Source organism: Chelonus insularis, unplaced genomic scaffold (genome assembly GCF_013357705.1).
Source record: "Chelonus insularis isolate UGA/USDA-ARS -01 unplaced genomic scaffold, ASM1335770v1 contig_323_pilon, whole genome shotgun sequence".
Taxonomy (NCBI): domain Eukaryota; kingdom Metazoa; phylum Arthropoda; class Insecta; order Hymenoptera; family Braconidae; genus Chelonus; species Chelonus insularis.
The window spans coordinates 555,469-573,128 of NW_023276493.1; the positions used below are offsets into that span (position 1 = coordinate 555,469).

The 17,660-nt window shown below is 27.5% G+C and overlaps 7 protein-coding genes across 11 annotated transcripts; 3 read left to right on the forward strand and 4 right to left on the reverse strand.

The window, feature by feature from the left end:
- Positions 1-942: 942 nt before the first annotated feature.
- On the reverse strand, positions 943-3,388 carry LOC118065811 (lysosome-associated membrane glycoprotein 5). The gene is made up of 6 exons (XM_035081330.1): positions 3,016-3,388; positions 2,759-2,892; positions 2,081-2,407; positions 1,931-2,018; positions 1,712-1,850; positions 943-1,591 (listed from the first exon to the last, which is right to left on the reverse strand). The coding sequence occupies exons 1-6, from the start codon at positions 3,053-3,055 to the stop codon at positions 1,381-1,383; spliced, it is 939 nt and encodes a 312-aa protein (XP_034937221.1). The 5' UTR covers positions 3,056-3,388; the 3' UTR covers positions 943-1,380.
- A 253-nt stretch (positions 3,389-3,641) lies between these two features.
- On the forward strand, positions 3,642-4,749 carry crim (QVR superfamily protein crim). The gene is made up of 3 exons (XM_035081334.1): positions 3,642-3,942; positions 4,013-4,159; positions 4,302-4,749. Exons 1-3 carry the CDS (start codon positions 3,882-3,884, stop codon positions 4,577-4,579), a joined length of 486 nt encoding a protein of 161 aa, XP_034937225.1. The 5' UTR covers positions 3,642-3,881; the 3' UTR covers positions 4,580-4,749.
- Positions 4,750-5,044: 295 nt separating this feature from the next.
- On the reverse strand, positions 5,045-11,375 carry Ube3a (ubiquitin protein ligase E3A). 5 transcript variants are annotated; one of them, XM_035081243.1, is made up of 10 exons: positions 9,898-10,181; positions 9,440-9,647; positions 9,110-9,255; positions 8,795-8,930; positions 8,474-8,657; positions 7,351-7,710; positions 6,431-7,260; positions 5,874-6,352; positions 5,336-5,785; positions 5,045-5,254 (listed from the first exon to the last, which is right to left on the reverse strand). In XM_035081243.1, exons 3-10 carry the CDS (start codon positions 9,154-9,156, stop codon positions 5,134-5,136), a joined length of 2,607 nt encoding a protein of 868 aa, XP_034937134.1. In that variant the 5' UTR covers positions 9,157-9,255; positions 9,440-9,647; positions 9,898-10,181; the 3' UTR covers positions 5,045-5,133. The 5 variants fall into 5 exon arrangements, with proteins under 5 accessions (XP_034937134.1, XP_034937132.1, XP_034937136.1 ...); XM_035081241.1 differs by having other exon boundaries at positions 9,505-9,647; positions 9,898-10,180; XM_035081245.1 differs by lacking the exons at positions 9,440-9,647; positions 9,898-10,181 and adding an exon at positions 11,246-11,375.
- On the forward strand, positions 10,452-11,360 carry LOC118065761 (transmembrane protein 60). Its single transcript, XM_035081249.1, has 2 exons — positions 10,452-11,056; positions 11,161-11,360. The coding sequence occupies exons 1-2, from the start codon at positions 10,841-10,843 to the stop codon at positions 11,338-11,340; spliced, it is 396 nt and encodes a 131-aa protein (XP_034937140.1). The 5' UTR covers positions 10,452-10,840; the 3' UTR covers positions 11,341-11,360.
- Positions 11,376-11,476: 101 nt separating the features above from the next.
- On the forward strand, positions 11,477-13,068 carry LOC118065760 (uncharacterized). Its single transcript, XM_035081248.1, has 5 exons — positions 11,477-11,890; positions 11,977-12,219; positions 12,303-12,434; positions 12,545-12,650; positions 12,741-13,068. The coding sequence occupies exons 2-5, from the start codon at positions 11,977-11,979 to the stop codon at positions 12,893-12,895; spliced, it is 636 nt and encodes a 211-aa protein (XP_034937139.1). The 5' UTR covers positions 11,477-11,890; the 3' UTR covers positions 12,896-13,068.
- Positions 13,049-16,072, reverse strand: LOC118065758 (anaphase-promoting complex subunit 4). Its single transcript, XM_035081246.1, has 6 exons — positions 15,840-16,072; positions 15,369-15,757; positions 14,811-15,293; positions 14,518-14,741; positions 13,823-14,454; positions 13,049-13,717 (listed from the first exon to the last, which is right to left on the reverse strand). The coding sequence occupies exons 1-6, from the start codon at positions 15,943-15,945 to the stop codon at positions 13,098-13,100; spliced, it is 2,454 nt and encodes an 817-aa protein (XP_034937137.1). The 5' UTR covers positions 15,946-16,072; the 3' UTR covers positions 13,049-13,097.
- On the reverse strand, positions 15,964-17,654 carry LOC118065759 (protein AAR2 homolog). The gene is made up of 5 exons (XM_035081247.1): positions 17,437-17,654; positions 17,235-17,350; positions 16,992-17,145; positions 16,649-16,924; positions 15,964-16,563 (listed from the first exon to the last, which is right to left on the reverse strand). Exons 1-5 carry the CDS (start codon positions 17,628-17,630, stop codon positions 16,155-16,157), a joined length of 1,149 nt encoding a protein of 382 aa, XP_034937138.1. The 5' UTR covers positions 17,631-17,654; the 3' UTR covers positions 15,964-16,154.
- Positions 17,655-17,660: the final 6 nt, after the last annotated feature.

Genomic DNA, 17,660 nt, shown 5'->3' on the forward strand with positions numbered 1-17,660 from the left:
TTTTGAAATATTCATTTTTTTTTTAACTACCAATGAATTTCTGAAATTTTTTATTTTAATATTCTGATTATATGAATATATAATTAGTTGGTTATTTTACATTAAGAGAAATTACAGAGTATATCAAATAAATAATTACCTTGATTAAATAAATATATTATTAATCCTGTATCAAATAAATGTTTATCCAAATAAAATAAATATTTATTTGATAATAGAAGATTTTTTGCTCAACGTAGTGTAATAACATTGTTAATTAAAAGTATCGTTGTTTGATTGTTATGAAATCACATTGGTTTACTAATATAAAGTTTTTTAAATATTATACAAAAATTAACTATCATTGAGCCCTTTATCTTAACTCAAATTAATTTTGATATACAGTATTTTATTTCTTATAATTTTTAATTATTTATCTATTAAGATAATTTTATTTTTGAAGATTAACAATATTTATATACGCGTATAATTCAACTATATTTATTTCACAAATATATTATGTATTATTAATATATGTATACTTGGAAGACAGGTTTACTTTTATAATTTTATCTCGTATTAATTTTTTTGTGATCATCTGTATGTACATATTAATTGTACGTTTAAATTTAACCATCTCTAGGACAAATCATTCTCATTACTTAACATAAATCAATAAAATAAAAATACAGTTGATATAAAATAATGATGATTAAAAATTTTCTATCACAACTACATATTTTATATTGAGTTAAGCAGAAATTGAAAATTATTTTCTTTGATAAAAAAATGATATCCATTCTTCAAGTAATAATCTTACATCAAGAATAAGACTGATGATATTTTAAATTACTTTATCTTGTCTATAATAGAATCCTGATGAGAATAAACTCACGACACTAACAATTTTGTAAATAATGAGTATATAGATATATGTAGATAGTTAAAATTCGATAATATAAATTTAGTATTGACTTTCTATTATTTTTATTGAATTTTATCGATTATTTAACGATACGTCCATTACAACGTTCAATTAAAATGCTTTTTAATACAACCATGAGAGTTTGCGATTTGACTTGGTTTTGATTTAAATAAATAAAATTTTTAGATTGATAACAATAGTTTAGTTTTTTCTACAAATAATATCTTAAATATATCACTTTATCTGAACTGCATTAAAGTAAAGTTTATGTTCATGTATGAATGATTACTGAGAATTGTTAGTACATTCTATAGATATGTTCAAAACGTTTACAATTCAGGCCACAACTTACGAGATAAAAAACAATTTATTTTACTTAAAATTTATTTTCTAATTTATTATTTATTATTAATATCGTATATTATTATTTTCATTATTAAGATTTATGCTTTTTATGTTTATTATAGCGCCTGTGTTTATTCCATTGTATCATATTTAACTTTTTTTACTTTAAAGTATCGCCATGCTGCATAACCAGTGATAGTCAGGAGTACTGCAGCTGCAAGGGTTGAACCAACAGCAACTGGAGCAGTTTCATCTCTACCAGCTCGAGCACTCAATGATTTACATGAAAATTCAGCAGCAAAGTCATTGCTTTTATACTTGAAAGGTTGTAACTTCATGTCTCTAAAAAATAAAATAGCATAACATCAACATAACTGTTGCTAATGGAATAAGTGCAGAAAAGTGGTGGTTGTTATTGATTGGAATACTAGTATTTGGATAAAACATCCAATTTTGACCAACCTTAATAAGAGAACTGCATTATTTTTGCCATCAGTCAAAGGAACGCTTACTTCTTCGTCACAGACATACGACTTTCCAACTGGAGTTGGGAATAATGTTGGACTGTGTTTTTGTCCAGTGCTTAACCTAATTGTTTTATCTACAAGTAGAAAATAAAGTGATTTGATGTTAAATGATGTGATGGTGATTATACTTGAAATTTTAATGTAATATACTTACTTGGTTGGTCAATATGTTCAAAATGACGATCACTTGAATTGTAAGTCAATTCAATTTTGTCAACATACCATCGTTCACCTCCAGGAGTCTGTAAAGTATAATTATGAATAATAATTGATATATTTAAGTAAGTTTATTTGAAATAAGTACCTTAGCAAAACTCCAAGATAGCACAAAAGCTTTCCATTTCAATGACATAGTCACAAAGTTTTCAGTATCACAATTTCCAGTGACAGTAGCGTCGCTAGGAACATAAATATTAGCTTCCTGTTCTTCTCCTAATCTTGTACGGAATTTAACAGTAATCAGTGCATCAACTTGAAGTAAAATACATGTTTGTCCATTTATACTATTTAATCGATAAAGTGGTTGTTCTGCGTTAATTATTCTTGGAGTTGATGATGTCGTGGTTTTTATTGACGATGTTATTGACGTTGAAGTTTCAATAGATGGTTTGACAGTATTACCACTAATGTGCTGTAAAATTCAACTATTATTCAAAAAATATTCTAAATTAAATGATAAAAGATAACTGAATTTAAATTTTAATTAAAAATCTAGTAAATAAATTATGATTATTTATAGACAAACGCAATTTCTACCAACATAGAGATTTTAATCATGATTCTTAGAACATTTACTAAGGTTACAAATGACGTAATAGAACTTTCAGCTATAATAAATTTTGATGATATTCATTTACTTAAACAATGAGTTGAGTTATTTGTTAAACAACAAAGTAATTAGATGGGTTTTAATTTATTTAAACATAATAAGTTGAAATAAATTGTATAAAAAACTCTTGAAAAGATAATTATAATGATTTACCAATGATAATGATTTTGGAGTATGAAATTCCACAATAGTTTTAATTGGTCTACTTGTGGTGTAAATATGGTCTAATAATTGTCTAGGTGAACCTGGGGTAGATGGAATACACAAAGCTGTACTCAAAATGTTCCCTGTAAATTAATTTAATTTATAACTTTTAATTATTCCTTAAAATATAATGTTTATAATAACTTAATATTTATGAAAGAGAAATATAAATCATTTAAAAATAGGTATCAGTATAAGTTACTTACATAAGAGAAAAAATTCTTTGGATAATATAATATGAATCATGATTACTTATCTAAATCTACTACAATAATAAAATTAAAATTATTGGATGAATATCACTTTAATTAATTAAATAAAATGCTACTTAATGTAAAAAAAATCCTTCTTTCGTAGTTCACTATTTTATTGTCACGTAAAATTAAATTTCTCTATGAAAAACGAACAACTCGTGTGTGTTAAACGATCAATAGTGGTTCAATTGTCAGCATGCGCTACTGTTGGCGCATGTCTTTTACTCTTATTGAAGAAAAAAATGTTTGTTATATGTTATTTTCTTTTACTGATTTCTTCAATAAATGAATATTCATGTATAGTATGATTAATTATCGGTGATAATGAGTTTAAAATCACTAGAGTAATATATCAAGTGTTTCCGATTTCGGAGTATTTAAATTTATAGAAGCCATTATACGCGGGTTATTGACTTTTTAGACGCCATTTATTAATAGTCATAAATGTAGGAAACTGTTTTATCATTATGCAAACTATCTCCTACTATACCAACGGTAGTTATGTGTTCTATTGAGCAACAAGTAGCAGTGCTTTCTATGTATTTAACATACTTTAAGGCGCTACACATTTACTCCCATTGAATCATCGTCCAAGTGGCATCATAACAAGTTTTGGTTTTATATAAAAGGCGTGACCATTATTTTTTATAAAATTAAAAATTAAAAAAAATATATTTATATATATGTATATATTAAAAAAATTTTATTTACTTATTGAATAATATTATTCAATTAATTAATAATTATAATATCAGTACCTATAAAAGTATTGAAAAAATTTTTCATTCATCCAATTCAATAGAAAAATTCATTTAAAAATGCAACTAACGATCAAACTAAGTATTTTATTGTTTCTGAGTGTTTTAACCATTAAAAAGAGTAAGTTTTATTATTTCCTTCGATTTAGAAAAAGGACTATTTTTCAATTAATCAAAATAATTGATTGTAGCTTCAGCTGCTGGTGGTGCTCTATTATGCTATCGGTGTAATAGTAATCAACCTGGGTGTGGAACACCATTAAATTGGTTATGGTATTGGGGTGAATATTGTCCTGAAGAAAATGATATATGTGTAAAAGTAATTGAGAAAAAAGGAGGTAAATAGATGTTATATATCATCGTTATTGTTTTAAATTGTGTATAAAAGAAAATTAACAATTTATTAAGAAATGATCTTATTTGGAGTCTTTTAAGTTTAGATTAACAAAGTAATAACATTATAAATCAACTGTTTTTTAGCGGAAACTATGATCACGCGTGATTGTCTGAGTGCAGTACGAGATTTTCGTACTGACGTTCCAGCAGATCGCTATGAAGGTTGTCGTCCAGCAGCAAAAGATGTTCGTCTTGGGCACTACGTAAACAATAGCATCACTCAATTGGATATTCATCGAAATTATTACGATCAAGTAACCTGGTGTTTTTGCTATTTTGATAATAGATGCAATGCTGCAACAGAGTTAACAACTTCTGCGGTTATGACAGTGTTTTTGATTATACTTCGATATATATTTTAGATTTTTTACAAGTGTAAATTATAATATGTTCATTTTGAACTGTCAAATTGAAATTACTACAAGATGAACATTAGTTTTAAATAATTCGTACATTGTAAATATATTTACATATCAGTAATCCGTCCAATGATGCTTTACTCAAATAATTTTAAGGTACAATTTTTTTTTAATTCCATACAAAATTATAGTTTTTTATAAATTTTGTATTTTATCTTAAAATTGTAAAAACATGTTAAGAGAATTATAAATCTAAATATATAATAAATTTTTACTAAAACAAAATATAAGAATTTTCAACATTTTATTATCAAGTTTACATTTCTTTGTATAATGTTGTTTTATTTTAATTTATATTCATTTTTCCATAAATAATTATAAATTTTTTATTTGTATTAATAAGTTACCTCATATTTTATTAACATGAGAACAAAAGTAGGCCTTGTGAATCTTTGATTTGATTTTTTATTTTTTTTTTGCACTCATTTTATATGCCAATTGAACAAATATGACAATTAAAAAAATATGAAAAAATTAATTATTTTTTTTTGTCATTTTTACAGCATACCGAACCCTTTCGAATAGTTGATGGCTTTCAATAAGCGATCCTCAAGTTTTTCTAACGATGCATAGTCCGGTAAAAGAAGAGTATTAAAACAAGTGTGTGCTATTGGTAGCCTAGAAAGATAAAAAAATATAAGAAAATTAGAAGCATTATCTAATTGATTAGAAATAAATAAAATAATAATGATAGTTTACCGATCAGAATCAGGTCCATGTCTTGAAATAACCATTTTTAATCTTGAAAGTCCTCCAACAGGAACTCGATCACTTCCAGTGGTGAATTGTAATAATCGACGTTGGCTTTCGAGTGGAAGTGAATGAGCCACCCTCCAAAAATTCTTTATAGCTTCACTATCAGAAGTATATCCATCATATTCAGTTGATGCTTCTAATTCTGTAAAATCGAAAACCTTACTTCCACAGACCAACTGTTCAATTTCTTCTGGTCTAAATAGCAATGCAAGTGGACTTTCATCAGTGACCATTTGAAATCCACGTCTGAATGCTTTGAATTGTCTTTCTACCGATTGATTTAATAAGAAATCGGAATAAAGTTTAATGAATTCTTTCCTGTTACTTTGATTTACATAAATTTCGTCGCCATTTTCACATAATTCATGGAATAAGATGGATCCAAACACATCTCTAAAATTAATTGGTTACATGAATCAATATGATAAGAATAAATTTAAAAGGAAATAACAATTATTTATCTGAATACTTCTTTTCTTACTTGTAACCAACTTTGAAAGTTTGCATAAAGGTTTCTACCATGTCGTCACCATTATATTCCATTATTTCTGTTAGTGTGCGATACAAAAGAGGACTCCAATCTTGTAAATCAGCAAAACTTCCTTTTCGTCCAAGTAATTTTCTATACACTACCATTGGAAAACGAACATCTAAGATAACATTATTATAAATAGCTAATCCAAGAACTACCCCAATCAGTGTAAATTGAGCATCACTCTCGAATGATGTTGGGTTAAACCATGTTGTTTGTGTTTCTTCTTGTAAAATAAACATTCCATAATCCGGATTGAATATTTCTTCAACAACTAATTGAAAAAATTCCTTTGACACTCCACCTTCATCTACACCTTGTTCCCCTTCAAACTCCACAACTAATTGTTTTTTTAAATCTGTTGGATTCTCCATGGCAATCATTTCTAATTCAACTAATGCATCTTCAATAATAAAATCTCTACGAACCTAAAAAAAAAAGATACAAATTTTTTATCAGATCGTATTAAAATAATATATTAAAAGTTAAAAATGTATCTACATTACCTTCAGTCTTAAGTAAGGGTTAGTAGGCTGTCCAACAAGTGATTGAAAAATACTCATTCTTCTTTCACTATACATTCTTATTCTATTATCATAATATAATCCTAAGGTTTTTGTTGCTGGTGTGAGGATAAATGAATAATTCATGAAACTGAATTTTTTTGGTTGTTCACTTTTATAATATGCAAAGTCTTTATCCATCTCTACAGTATCACTTAATAATTCATTATAAAAATCTGTAAAACTTATCAGAGGTAATCTTGCATCCAAAGCCGAAATTCCCAATTCGACTGCTAAAGGATCATGAATTATTTGAGCGTTCATGGCTCGGCCTATTTCTTTATTCAGATCAAATGTTTCAGTCTCAAGCGTTTCAGTGTCTTCATCACGACATACTTCTGGTGGATCTATTTCTCCTGCTAACATGCTAGCATAATAAAGAATTTTCATAACTTTCGTAGGAGCTGTTATTGTATCAGCATCTTGGACACAGTAATCTCTTGTGAAAGCTCCACCGATTATTTTGACTGTGATCAATTGTTGTAATGCTTGTAGAAGACTTGGTAGTCGTGATTTACAATGCCGAGCCCAGATTCGAGCTAATTTTGCTTGAGCGCTAACTGGTAAACAACTTACGGCTTTACAAAGCATGTGAAAAGCATATTCTAAGTATTCACTACTTCCTAAAACGGGAATTTCAAAAACTATAAGGAAAACATTGAGTAATGAATCTGTTGAATCTGATGACATAACTCCAAATACTCGGAGATCTAATTCAATATTATCTGCTAGGGTTACTAGAGCATTGACTAGAGCAGACTCAAATTCTTCCCCTTAATAATAAAACAAAAGTTTAAAATTAAATAATTCGCCATAAATAGTATTTGTTTATGTTTACAAAAAGATCTTTTGTACAATATTACCTGGTAAGGTCCAGAGTGCAGCAAAAGATCGTCTAACAGCTTCTAAATCAACGTTGGTATCATCAAGACTAGGAATTGAAGGATCACTACTATCAATATCTTTGTCTTCACCTTGAAGTGATCTAACGGCTTCTTTACTCAAGTCTCCCGGAGGCTGGAGTAATGATACTGGTGCGCGTTCTAAAAGTGCAACTAGTGGTGATTCACTTTGCTCTACTTTTTGAAAACTTCGGCTTAAAGCTTCAGATGAGGAGAAAACTTCGCCTAAGGATCGAATTAATGAAGAATAAGATCCTTCTACTTTACAAGATTCAATCAAATCCAACAACTTAGCTTCCGTTAGATACGGAATTGGCTTATCTGAAATCAGAGTATAAAAAACTTTAGCATAAAAATAAAATTAATTTTAGACAATTTAAAGGGCAATTTTTTTTATTCTCATGCACCGTTAAATTTTTCAAATACATAATTGAGTGAATGATTAAATTTCTTTTAATAAAATAAAATATTGGTTCAGTTGGACTGATCTATTTGTTTAATCAAATTTTTTAGATATCAGATATTTTTGAGTACTCGTTTGCAGGTAAATAAACTTATATATCAATTTATGGGAATAATTTTTTCCGATACTTTTTTGACTCTAAATAACGAAGATAGAGAGCAAGAACAATTAATTCAGCCACTGCATCTCGTTTTGCTTGATTGGAAGAATCGCCATTATTATTTAATTTTATTTTTTTTAAAAGATTTAACGGTTTTTTCTTAGTTTTCACAGTATGTTTGATATTTTTTCTAGCTGTCGACTTTCTTGGATGTGATTTAGCATTATAATTCTTTAGATTTTTACGAGAACCATTGATACTTTTCTTTCTAGGTTTAGTGAACAAAGTATCTTTAGAACCGTAATCATCACTATCATGAGAACGATCACTTTCATCATCAGATATTAATTCTTTACCACATTTGTTACATTTTGGTAAATTTTCCATTGATTTTAAAGGGAAATTATCATTTTCTGGATAAATATTATCATTTGAATTCTCCATGATTTTTAATTCTATTGGTGGTGAACTTGATGTTTCAACGTTTTTAGAGTTTTCATCAGATTTATCGTCATTGATACCTTCTACTGAAGATGATGGATTCATTATTTTTGTGGGTAGACTTTTTGCTAAAGATGCTGGGCCTGATTCAAGTGACGATGTTCTAGGAATTTTGCTGGGTTGTGTGCCGTCACATAAACGAGCTTCTTGAGAAAATAATTGTATTGCTTGAGCTGCTGCTTGATTAGGTGTCAAATTTGTGACCTAAATAATCAAAAACATAATATTATGAAATATTCTAATATTATGAGTGCCCAATAATGATTTATAATGTTTTTACAGTTTGAATAAAATCTTTTTTTAAATTAACATTTATATAATAAACAATTAAATGAGATTACCTTGCCACTAGAGGCACAATATTGATTGTCGCATTGTGGATTACCGCAACCATCGGTTAATTGATAAAAATATCGCTCTATTAATTTTTTAGCCGCTGCACGCTTCATGTCACTACAGGGACTGTCTACTTCTACCCTAAAAAGTATAAAATAAACATCATCGTTACATCATTAATTCAACTAATATACGTTTCAATAGTATAATGCTCCATAATTAAATCAAAAAAATTTTCAATAAATTTGGAGTAGCAAACAAAAATAATATCAATGGAATTGACAGTAATTGTCTTGTAAAATATTTAAAAACAATAATACCTGGAAGTAAAGTCTTCTGCAGGGTCTTCTTGAGCTTTGCCGTTCATAGATTTATTTATATATTATAAAAAATGTTTTTATCCACAGTAATATTGTTTAACTGATAATTGTTTCAGTTTGAACTATTTTTATTGATATCGTTTCTTCTTTTTATGTAAATAGAAAAGATTAATCCAACAATTTTTAATTTTAAAAATAATAGTATTATAAAATAACGAAAACAAAAAAAAAATTATAAAATGACTGGATGTTTCTCTTTTGTTCTCTTTTTCCTATATAATTCTAGAAATTATCGTTAATAAAATTTTCAAATAAGAAATTAATACTTACAATCTATATTGTAAAATAGGCAATCGTATAATTGATAAAATTATCTGTTAATATAATAAACTTACAGCTGAATTAAAATTCAATTCTGTGTTTCTTTCCTTTAGGTTAAATTCTTAACAAGATTGTAAAGTCATCAGTGATGTATTTTTGAATTCTTACTTTGTATTGTTTATTGTTAGATACTTGTCAAAAAAATAACTATAAGACTCTATAGGAAAGAAAGAGAGAGAAAGAAATAAATTCTCAACAAGAAAGCAAAAGAGATAAAAACTTTAGATTAAAAATGAAATTTTAGATTAAAAAATACGATAAGATTAGTTTTTTTTTATAACGAAACTCGTATATTTTTACTTAAATGACTAATAATTAATATTGAACAAAGAAAGAATAAAAAAAAAAAGATTTTCAAAAATCTAACTTTATGTGTAACCTATACAGTTGTCACTTTTACTACTCACACTCGAAAATAATCTCTATAGACAATATTCAATTCTGCAATGTAGAAAACAATGTAAAAACTATTGAATTTTGTTTCCTTCAAGCTATGGGATTGATCTTCTTTAAATGAATCAGTAACACATGTGCATACCATCAATAAACACTTAATTACAACAAACAATTGATAAAAATTTATTTTTAAATGAATTTACAAAAAAAAATAACTGAGAAAAACGTTCTAAGTATGAACAGTTGAAATCGCACAACATTAATAAAAATTAGTGTTTTTTAAAATAATTATTTTATCACGACACTACTGTATTTCTTTCTTTATTATGTTCTTTCGTTCTTTCTCTTCTCGAATGTACTTGGCACGCACGCGCAACAAATGTGTTAAATGAATCTCTCATTGTGTGGTATCAAATAATTATATACATATGTTACGAGCTTACATACGTTTCAAATGAATTTTCCTGCCATTTAAAAAATACAACTATACTACTATCACTCTATTTCTAACTATATATAAATTTGTTGCACATTTTCCTCAGAGAAAATGCAAATTTGCTATTTCATCATTGTTGTTAATAACAAACAAACACAAATACACAATACTGATAAATTAGAATTTTTGATTATCGACAGTTATTTTACATAGTTTTTCTGATTATTCGATAAGAATTTTTGATTGTCATTATCAAAATTATCAGTTAATTAAAAAATAATTATTAAAGTCTAGAATTAAGAATCATACAAAAAATAATAACCTATGTATACATGTAAATTTTGTTCCGTCGTGTGTTTAAGTTTCCAAAGTTGAAGTAAAAATCTTACATCGTTCCTTCTGCTTTAATAAAATGGATACATTTGAAAAATAAACCGACAATCAAAAAAGCTCCAAAATTTATTTAATGGAGTAACTTACTTTGTATTAAAAAAAACCAACGAACAATTAGCTAAACAATGGCAGTGTTACATCGTGCTTTATTTACTTGGTTTGAACTGTTAATATTTTTAATATTACTTGTCTTAAGGTTAGATCAAAGAATACAGTGGAATTGGTTTATTGTTTTTATACCAATGTGGGTGTATGATAGTATTTTATTAATTTATATTGTATTTAATATCATATCACATTGTAAAAATGGTCATAATCAAATGGAAGGATTACGCCGTAAGGTAAATGTTTTTTTTTTAAATAAACAAACAAATACATTTGACAGTGAAAAATTAAGGAATAGTAGTGTAATAGTTCATGATGTTAATGATGATTATTTTTCTAGGCTTGGCATATGATAGCAGTTTTATTAAAATTAAGTGTACAATTATTAATTTGTTTACGACTAGAAGCACCGTATTGGAATTTACCAGCAAAAGCTGTGCTATCACCATTTTTGATTCTTCTACCAGCATTAACAGTTGATGTTTTCATTCATCTAATTCAACACTCCCGATATTTATAATATTAAGAATTATTTTGCACTATAACTTCATTGATTATTATTGATAGAAGTTATGAAATATTTAATCATTTATGTTTTGATATGTCTGAAAGATTTACAAACTTCAAAGTACAAATTCAATTATCCTTGGATTAATGCCAATATCACTAAAAATACAGCTTAGCTATTTTTAATATAACAAAAAAATTATATAACTTATTTGAAAAGAATATCGATATAAAGAGCCTACATCTGTGGCAGATGTTGATGTCAATCATAATGAAATATATTCCAATAAAATAACTTACCAAAACATTAACTACAAAGAAAATAGTTCAAGTTATCAATGCCACAGTTTTTCTTATAATGAAAAAATAAAAAAACCAAAATTGCAAATAGATAATATCATCAATGATATTGCGTAATAAACATTTGAGTGAAATGACAAGATGACAAATGAGAAGAGTGCAAAACACCTTGTTCAGTTTATGTCGAGATATTGAAGACGAATGAGCAATATTGTGGAGTTCTTCAAATAAATTACAAAAATAAATAGAAAGATAAATTAAAAGTAATGTTCCGTAATGTTCAATTATACTTTGATTTTATCCAGTAGTATTAAAATACATTTAAGTATTATAAATAAATTTTTTACAGATGATTAATAAATTATTATGGATTGTATTATTTATAAATACATTTATTGTGAGAATAAATGGAACTATGTCAGTGACACAAGTGAGGGCAGGTGAACAAGCTACTTTGTATTGTTTAAGTAATGATCATGATCATAGATTCATGTTCTGGCAATTAGAAAATAAAAATATAGTTGGTCCTGGTAATCAATTTGATGGAAAAAAATTTAATTATGAAGTATTAACCGGTAAATTATTCATTTGGGTACGTTTAAAAATTTACTAGAGTACCTTGAACTCAAATATTGCAGACGATATTTATTTTGGGCATTTTTGAATATAATATAGAGTGTAACTTCAATGGACGCAGGAATTTATCAATGTGTATCACGAGGAATTGAGGACAATTCAAAGTATAATATAAATACTGTAGAATTAATTGTATTTACAAATGCAAATGATTGGACAAGTGATTTTGAGGTAAAATAATTCTTTTCGATTTATTGGCACCTCTTAACTCAACTACATTCGCGATAACCAGTTAACTGGAATAATTGTATTTGAGGAAATTAATATTTTTATGATTACAGATGAATTTATTACGGGGTTTAACGGCAGTAATGATAGTTCTAATTCTTATAGCAGTAATTTTAATATTTATGTTAAGAAAACAAAGGCGTAACAAAAAATTCTCAGGTTAAAAATTATTTATAAATAATCATTCAATAGTAACTTCAACAAATATAGATATAAAGATTAATATTAATTTTTGAATTAATATTCTAGATATGCCAGGATCAAGAGGAACTTGTATAGATAAATATCAAGTAAATGCACCAACGATAAAAGTTGAAACAAACCGAGGCATAGACAATCCTGGTTTAGAAAGTGATTTACCAAAAGTATTTGCACATCATAGAAATGAACAAGCTCTTCCTTAAAAAAAGATATTTCGCAATGTCTTATGACTTCAAAAAAATTCTTTACGATTATTACAACAAAGTTTCGAAAAATTTTTACTCATTATTAAATGCATAATAAACTCCATTTGTAAATATTTCAATTTAAATGATATTGTATAAAAAATATAGAAATAAATTATTTAAAAAATTTATTAATGTTTTTTTGAAATATCTATAAATTTTATAAAGCATTACTCGATATTTCCATTGAACTTTGTTGATTTTCAATAGTATCAAAATTTTTACTTTTATCATCTGTCTTACCTTTATTATCACTACTATCTTCATCAACATCATCATCATCATTGCCATCGTCGTCGTCATCATCATCTTCATCTTCATCATCGTTGTCTCCATCATCACCGCCGCCACGATTATTATCATCATTATCTTCATTTTCATCATCATCATCATCCTCATCATCATCATCGTCGTCGTCGAGTTCCACTTCAGTTTCCAAAAGTCGTACTTTTCTATTATTATCACTGAGAATTGCTGCAACTTTTCTTGGGCCTGATACGAAAATTCTTGCATTTTTTACACCAGAGCCAAGCGATTTTGGTAGATTATTTCCAATAAAATCACTGATATTTAAGTAGTTCGTATTATCAATATCACTACAAAGATATTCACTCTTAGAAGTATCGAACAGTTCATTATTAAAACACTTTTCGTCAATTAGCAATTGAATCAAACTCATTGTAAAATTATTGTGATTTAATACGAGTAAACTAAGGTAATCAGTCGAGTAGAATTGTAAATCTATGATAGTCAGATCTATTGGCTGTTTAGAAAATGATCCTGAAAAAAAAATATTCATTATAAATCGAATTATAAGAATGTTGTCAATATATAATTTAATTCATGTGATAGATTTATAAATATTATTTATATAACAAATATTACCTAATTTGTTATCAAGGGTAATCGTGCTGCTTTTGTACAGAAGATTTTTATTTTCATCACAAGATATAACTTTAAATAGTCTTAGAGCTTTACGATTATTATCAGATACAACGGCGATAATTAAATTATTGTCATTATTCACTATTTGAGTTGATAATAATTTTTCAGTTTCTTGAGATTGGGCTCTTAAGTTTATGTCAACGGTTGTGATGGAAAAATGATCTACTAATCCTTTATAAATGCCTGCGAATAAATTATCTATTGCAGTTACAAGCTTTTCATGAGATTGTAAGAGTGACAAATCTAAATTCTGTTTGATAGTAAGTGGATGGTTGTGGAGACGTTTATTTTCTTCCAGGAGTGTCGCCCACTCACTTCCTTCTACTGATAAAGGAATTTTTAATTTTTCTCGTCTCAGATATTGTCCTAATTTTTCCAAGTTGACGCCTTTACGACGATCCATGCGAGTACTATGTGATGATGTAGGAGTTGATGCCGATGCTGGTAAAATAGCACTGGTATCAAAGCCAAGAAGAAATTCAGCTATAAAAGTTAATTCTTGTTGTGATATTTTACTTGCTTCTGATGGAATTTTTTCATCGGTTAATTTTGCAATTTCAACATACAACCATCTAAACAAATTTTTCTTATTAAAATTTCATAAAATTTTTTTTTTGGAATGTCAGATTTATTACCTAAAAAAGGCCTTGTATTCTTTCATGCTATGATCAATAACTTGTTGAATTTCAGAAGATTTTGCTAAGAAAGTCTCCGCTGCATGTTTAGCATCTGTAATTCGTACTTCTTCTGTCAATCCTAGATCTTCATAATCTCTACCAAATCTTGCCATTCCTTGCATTTCTGCTAATTGATAAATTAATGCCATACTGACACTATTTAAATGTTTGAGAACTAATTTCTAGAAAAGGAAAATATTCATCATTACAAAGAAAATTAATGATTATTTATCTAAAATAAAATTTGTTACCTGAATGTTACTGTAACAAATTTCAATACTATGTCCTAATTTTTTTAATCCTTTATCGGATAAATCATGAAGCAAAAAATTTGCAAGTTTATTAGATGAAATTCCAATCATTAATAATTCTAAAAAATCAGCTGCAAGAGTTCCAGGAAGTTCATCTTCTTCATATCGGGATAATTTTTCATCCATTTCTAACAAAATCGTTTCCCAAGCCTCAGATATCGCCATCAATGTCTGAGATAAATAATCCATTAGATAATTGATATTAGCTTGCATTTGCGCAATTTTTAAAAATGCTCTACAATTTTCTAGAAGGGGACATGACAACCCTTGAACTATGATGCCAGCATCAGTTTGAGATGTTACCCAAATGGATTTTCCTAAGCCACCTGATATTTTAGTTACTACTCCCGGACCAATATTAATTGTTCCACAGTAAAACATTCCAAAAACGTACATTGTTATCTCTCCATTATCGTGGCCTAGCTAAGTATTGAAATGATTTATAAGTTATTTTGATAAATTTTTATAAGTGTTCACAAGATGATAGTTAGTACGTACGAAAAGTATATCCAATGAATGAAAAAGAAATTCTTTGCGATCAAGTTCATGATTAAAACTTCTATTTAAATTAGGTAACGGTGGAAGATAAGGTCCTGTAGGTGATGTTAACATGTGATCTCGATTAAAATTTAACTTTTCAGCTACATCTTGACTAGATATTGGTAACCAAGCCATACAAGTAATATCTTTCTTTGATTCTTGCTCTTTTTTATGAATTATATTTTTATTTTCTATATCTATCAAATGTAAACTTTTAGAATTTGAATAAAAAACAGCCAGAAGTTTTCCATCAGGTCGCCAAAATAAATCAGATACGGTGTCACAGTCTTCTGGTGGACAAATAAGCCAAACTCGTTGCCACGAAAGTCGATGAAGTGCTACTTCTCCTAAAAATTTATAATTATGAGTTATAAATCTATTATTATTTGAAAATTTATTTGTATTTAGACACTTGAAGGAAGTAATAACCTTTTTTATTAGCAACAGCTAACAAATCCATTTTTGGCGACCATCGCATAATAGTTACTTCTGTTGCTAATTGTCGTTCTTCTAATAATCTAATTGTTCTCGACATTGTTATTGAATATGCACGTTTAAAAATACAAAACCAACTTTATTTACATGCCGTATTTACTTTTTTACAGAAAATAATTTTAGTATAGTATCATAAATAGACTTTACTATAGTAAAATTGTAGTACTATAGTAAACAGGAAAAAATATTCCTCAATACACAACAATAAACAAAACACATAATAACATGAAACAATTGACATAAACATCCTCAATCCATTGTTACAACTACTGGTTTTTCATCAGCATCTTCGTCCAATAAATCAGAAAAGCTCCAAGAGAATTTTGTTTGTAAACGTTCACGCATGCGTAAAGATTCAGATTTCAATCTTCCATCAATGTTTGTATTGAGTTCAATTGTTGAAAATAATTTTCGTAAATTCTGATAAATTAAATTATTACTGTCAACTATATCACAAAGAATATCATGTGATACATGTGATAATTGTATTTCAATAGTTTTCAGAAACTCAATAAACAGCTTTAGACGTTCTGAAATAAGTTTTTCCGTATGACAAATTAAACTGATTAATTTTTTCCAGTGATCAAAAGCTTCTAAACTTTGACCTATTGAAAAACAAATGAATGCAAATTGGAGTTCTCCAATTATTTCCATTGGGCTATAGAATAAAAAAAACAATTTCATTAATAAGATGATATACTGTAATGAGAATATTTTTGATGCTTTTTTCATAAAATACTGACTCATTCATTTTTTGAAGAATAAGATTCAAAGTATATGAAGAATCTAAACAATGTTGAGTTATTTCAGCAGGAGTAGCGTTCTCAGGATAGTTTCTTTCAGGTAATGGAGTAAATCTAAGTTCTGTTCCAGGTTTTGGTTTTAAATTAGGCAGTAATGATTCTGCTTTTGTTCCTACAGTGAATCTATTAGTAGGTTTTTGAACTGCTTTAGGATCAGTTGATCGTGATCGAGTAGCATCATCAAAATTTTCCAATTCCAGAGCTGATCTAATAATTCTTTAAAAAAAATTGTTGACTGTATTGAACGAAGATTTAATATAACGCTCTATTCCAGTATATTTACCTACAGGTAGGTTGACATCGATCAACAATAGTTCGATTAATTTTACTTGTTAACTCTCTCCAATATTGACTGATGTCATATGGATAAGGTCCCAAAAATCTGTCTAGTTCACGTAGATTATCTTTAAATCGATGTATTATTTCATTATCTAAATCTGTTTCGATTAAAAATATTTACAGTGTTTAGTTTCGGAGATTAAAAAATAATAAATTTTATAATCAGCTAATTGTCTTTAGATATTACCTTCCATATGAACTTCTTCATCTGTTATACTCCAACGTTTTACAACGATTTCTTTTTCATGAAAGTTATGGAAAAAGCCGACTCTTGGAGCAGCATCTCCATATGCATCAGTAGCACTAAATGAGTATAATTAAATAGACAAAAAAATTAAACAAATAAAATAATGTATTTTACAATCAAAACATTGCTGTGTGGATGTTACCTATAATGTATAAAGTGTATTCCAGGAGGGATCATTTTAATACCTTTAAATTTGTCTCCTGTTTTCCACGATTTTAAATCTATCCCGAAATCTGTTCCTGGAGGAACATTGTCGATAATTAATGTTGCACCATTTTCAAATAAATATTTTGCAATTTCAGGGATCATCTCCACATCTTTTAAGTTTTTTTCCATTTCAAATATAAAACTGTTTTGATAGTGTCA

Bases quoted from the DNA above. Each gene is read 5' to 3' on its own strand.
- LOC118065759 (XM_035081247.1), bottom strand. From the start codon at position 17,630: ATGGAAAAAAACTTAAAAGATGTGGAGATGATCCCTGAAATTGCAAAA. The intron at 17,351-17,436 runs GTAACATCCACA...ATACTCATTTAG, and splicing joins ATACACTTTATACATTATAG to TGCTACTGATGCATATGGAG. The intron at 16,564-16,648 runs GTCAGTATTTTA...TTTATTCTATAG, and splicing joins ATTCTTCAAAAAATGAATGA to CCCAATGGAAATAATTGGAG.
- LOC118065811 (XM_035081330.1), bottom strand. From the start codon at position 3,055: ATGATTCATATTATATTATCCAAAGAATTTTTTCTCTTAT. The intron at 1,851-1,930 runs GTAAGTATATTA...TTCTACTTGTAG, and splicing joins TGAACATATTGACCAACCAA to ATAAAACAATTAGGTTAAGC. The intron at 1,592-1,711 runs GTTGGTCAAAAT...TTTATTTTTTAG, and splicing joins AATGCAGTTCTCTTATTAAG to AGACATGAAGTTACAACCTT.
- LOC118065758 (XM_035081246.1), bottom strand. From the start codon at position 15,945: ATGTCGAGAACAATTAGATTATTAGAAGAACGACAATTAGCAACAGAA. The intron at 15,294-15,368 runs GTACGTACTAAC...TTCAATACTTAG, and splicing joins ATTCATTGGATATACTTTTC to CTAGGCCACGATAATGGAGA. The intron at 14,455-14,517 runs GTAATAAATCTG...AAATTTGTTTAG, and splicing joins GAATACAAGGCCTTTTTTAG to ATGGTTGTATGTTGAAATTG.
- LOC118065760 (XM_035081248.1), top strand. From the start codon at position 11,977: ATGATTAATAAATTATTATGGATTGTATTATTTATAAATACATTTATT. The intron at 12,220-12,302 runs GTACGTTTAAAA...AATATAATATAG, and splicing joins CCGGTAAATTATTCATTTGG to AGTGTAACTTCAATGGACGC. The intron at 12,435-12,544 runs GTAAAATAATTC...TTATGATTACAG, and splicing joins ATTGGACAAGTGATTTTGAG to ATGAATTTATTACGGGGTTT.
- LOC118065761 (XM_035081249.1), top strand. From the start codon at position 10,841: ATGGCAGTGTTACATCGTGCTTTATTTACTTGGTTTGAACTGTTAATA. The intron at 11,057-11,160 runs GTAAATGTTTTT...TTATTTTTCTAG, and splicing joins TGGAAGGATTACGCCGTAAG to GCTTGGCATATGATAGCAGT.
- Ube3a (XM_035081245.1), bottom strand. From the start codon at position 9,156: ATGAACGGCAAAGCTCAAGAAGACCCTGCAGAAGACTTTACTTCCAG. The intron at 8,931-9,109 runs GTATTATTGTTT...TATACTTTTTAG, and splicing joins GCAGAAGACTTTACTTCCAG to GGTAGAAGTAGACAGTCCCT. The intron at 7,261-7,350 runs GTAATATTGTAC...TTTATTATTAAG, and splicing joins TGCACTCTGGACCTTACCAG to GGGAAGAATTTGAGTCTGCT.
- crim (XM_035081334.1), top strand. From the start codon at position 3,882: ATGCAACTAACGATCAAACTAAGTATTTTATTGTTTCTGAGTGTTTTA. The intron at 3,943-4,012 runs GTAAGTTTTATT...AATTGATTGTAG, and splicing joins TGTTTTAACCATTAAAAAGA to CTTCAGCTGCTGGTGGTGCT. The intron at 4,160-4,301 runs GTAAATAGATGT...ACTGTTTTTTAG, and splicing joins AGTAATTGAGAAAAAAGGAG to CGGAAACTATGATCACGCGT.